This window comes from Mus pahari, chromosome 2, assembly GCF_900095145.1.
Source record: "Mus pahari chromosome 2, PAHARI_EIJ_v1.1, whole genome shotgun sequence".
NCBI classification, from domain to species: Eukaryota; Metazoa; Chordata; class Mammalia; order Rodentia; family Muridae; genus Mus; species Mus pahari.
In genome coordinates this window covers 147831760-147835303 of record NC_034591.1, presented here as the reverse complement: position 1 = coordinate 147835303, position 3544 = coordinate 147831760, and the positions used below count along the sequence as shown (strand labels likewise).

At 29.9% G+C, this 3544-nt stretch overlaps 1 protein-coding gene across 1 annotated transcript; it reads right to left on the bottom strand.

Annotated features, from left to right (window-relative positions):
* Positions 1 to 2300: 2300 nt before the first annotated feature.
* Positions 2301 to 3224, bottom strand: LOC110313735 (taste receptor type 2 member 117-like). Its single transcript, XM_021188164.1, has one exon. It carries the CDS (start codon positions 3222 to 3224, stop codon positions 2301 to 2303), a length of 924 nt encoding a protein of 307 aa, XP_021043823.1.
* Between the last annotated feature and the right edge of the window lie 320 nt (positions 3225 to 3544).

Sequence of the window (3544 nt, the reverse complement as noted above, 5' to 3'; positions counted from 1 at the left end):
TATTTCTTAAAATTTTTTCACATATTTTATATTATGGTTTAAATTATATGCTTTTATCACAGATTGTTATGGATATGAAAACATATGCATTATATTCTATAAGTCAAAAACTAAGATTGATGGTTGATAGAAAATTGGTAAAATTTTGATATATTTGTGTTTTAATGGGTTACAATAGAGTCCTTTTATGATATGTATATTAAGATATAACCTTGTAGACAACTAGCTAAATTAATAATAGCTTTAATCAGTGATAATTGCAAACANTATAAAAACTAGATGAGGTAAAGAGAAAAATACAAAAGATATGTAAAAATATGTACTCTATATAAGTTGTAGTAAATTCCAATTTGCTCTAACAGAACAATCTCCAGCAGAGTTACTATCTATGATTTCTGTATGAAATGAAAACATTCTCTATATAAAAGATCTCTACAAGTGACAGTATGTGAAGATCTTTTAACACATTTTAGAAAGACAAAAAGAAAATTTGTCAGGGTATAAAGACTCTGATCCTGAATTCTGTTGGTAATTCCTTCAGGCCACTAAGTTTGTAGTGTCAGGAAATAGTCACTTCATAACGTATGAAAATAAAAACCATAAAGAGTCTTATAGCTCAATAAACTAATCTTATCAACTATATTTTAACATTCCATTTCACCTTGATATTGTCAAAAGTTTCATTTAGTGCTTAGCACTAAAGTCCTAAAGAAGGGTGCAAACATTAATGAAGATAATATCAAACAGAAATAATCACTGTTATACATTAATTATATTTTAGGTTTATGCTGTTTTTTCTAAATAGCCTTAAGTGAAATGGTGGTCACTGTGCTATCTAGTTGGCTTTTAATTGTAAGTTTTCATTTTCTCTGTCTTTCAATTGTTGAGATATAGGCATGTGCATACCTGACAGCTATTGAAGACATTTCAAAATTCTTATTTGTTTGAGTGACCAAACACAATTATATTTGTATGTTTTGTATGTTTTGTGTGGGAATGATATTACTCAATCAGTTGTAAACCTGCACAAGCTTTATAATTTTAGAATAGTAATACAAAACCTGATAAAAGAAAACATGCCAATAGAAGAATATAAACGTCCTTGATACTGCTTGTAAGAGATGTTAAAAATCTTTATTTCAGAGCTTCAGTTTCTCATTAAAATATGTTCAAGTTGTACATTGCAATGGATACATATTAATTATAAATATCTTTCAGTGAATGAGTGCATATTATGGGGAGTATGTAAAATGTATTTTAAAATTTATGAAGAAATTTTTAATAATAATATTAAGACTGAACAATGCATTCTTCATCTCTAGCAAAATTCAGAATCATATCACACTGAAGATTTAACTGCATAAAATACTGGGCATCTCACCAAGATCTCTGGCCTATGTATCATATTGTACAACTAAGTATTTGACATTATTTCTTCAGTTCATTTCATTTTATAGATCTATAAATTCCAATGTACAATAAATATTAAGAACAGGTCCATATAAGAAAATCTGCTGTTGATTGTATGTAGGTCATCAATAACTTATTACACATGGTATTATGGCAAATCAATCAAAATAATAATTCAAATTAATACTTTAAAACTATCATAAATATTAGTTCTTATACTTATGCAATAAAATAAAATAGATTATACTAAGGTCCTTAAACTAACATACATTACACCTAGAAATGTAAATTACATAGTCTTAATACTCAAGAAAGTATTTTAAAATTGAATGGATTATGAAACTAATAAAAATATACATAACACAACCACAGCAGCCTCATGGATCAAAAGAATAGGGCAAAATAATTCCAAATTGAGCTCTATATTTAATAAACTGCCTTTATTCCCACTTGTTTATAATTCTATATCATACTACACATTATTTCTTAAAATTTTTTCACATATTTTATATTATGGTTTAAATTATATGCTTTTATCACAGATTGTTATGGATATGAAAACATATGCATTATATTCTATAAGTCAAAAACTAAGATTGATGGTTGATAGAAAATTGGTAAAATTTTGATATATTTGTGTTTTAATGGGTTACAATAGAGTCCTTTTATGATATGTATATTAAGATATAACCTTGTAGACAACTAGCTAAATTAATAATAGCTTTAATCAGTGATAATTGCAAACAGAAAACAAATTCATGCAGTCAAAGTCAATAGATATTTACAATGTAAATATGAAAAGTACAAAAGACATTTGTATCGGTTAACATTTGTCTAGAATATACACCACAATCTATACTGTTTTAGAGATCTAATGTTTCTGATTTATTTCATTTCAGCCTCCACAATACAGAGAGACAGGCCTGTCTCAGCTTCATGTCTCCCAAAATCAAGACATATGAATGGAATGAAGGAAAAGCTATATATATAACCTGACAAAATACAATGAAAATATTTTTCTTCAAAAATTCATAGTTCCAAACTTGTATTAAGATAGACAGAATAAAAATGGAGTATAGTATAAGAAAGGCAATCACAGTTTGCAAGGCTTTGACGTGGGCCGTGGTTCTGGCATCTCTGCCTCCCTGAACATGCTGCTGCATCCTCTTGTGATGTGTCCACAGGGAGAAGATGAGCAGGAGAAAAGTTGACAGGGACAAAACAAAGGGGACAGGCAGGAAAACAATCTGAAGTCTTAACATGTGCCTGTGACACTTTTCATGATAGTAAAAATTGAAGCTGCATGATATGTTTCTTTGATATTCATTTATGCATAAGGTAATTTCCATGTTTATTAGTACAATATGTAAAATCAGGAGGACCAGTGACACCAGCAGTGTAGCTGAAACTACTTTTCCAACTCTCCACTTTAGATAAAGAAAAAGAGAGAAAGAAAAATTGGATATCTTGAGAAAATACAGGATACTGAGGCATGTAGCAAGCCAGATGCTGAAATGGTTGGCTATAATCCAAACATTACTAGTGACTTGAATCATCCTTGACCGTGTAGTTAAATCTGGATATGAAAAGTTGATTAATAAACTTATAAGCAATAAACAGAGTTGAAAAATTCTGGAAATTGACAAAGCAGTAAGAATTTGATTAATTAAGGACATTTTCTTTCCCTTAACCCAGTGCATACAGTGGACCAGGGCAATGAATCCATTTCCTATAATTCCAATTACTAATTCCATGATTAAAATGACTGAAAGTGTGCTGTGGGAGATAAATATTTTCTTCGAAAGATGCTGCATTTTATATATCAGTTATAAAGATTGGCTCATATATCCGCTTGACATGTAATTTTTTAAAATGCAGTTTCAACAATTTCTGAAATCTCTGAGTTGATTCTCATAACGTGATATTTTTCTTAACTCTCCCCCACACACTGTCAGAGGATCAAACATGCAGGTTTGACAATGACAGAGTCTGAATCTCTTTCCATGAAAAAAATGTGTCTCCTCAAACAGCTCAGGAGTACCAGACCAGACTGCTTTGCTCACACACAGCTCCTGTAGTTTTTTCTGGACAATGATAAGGGAAAAGTTGGAAACTCACATGCTTGCATGAAAAT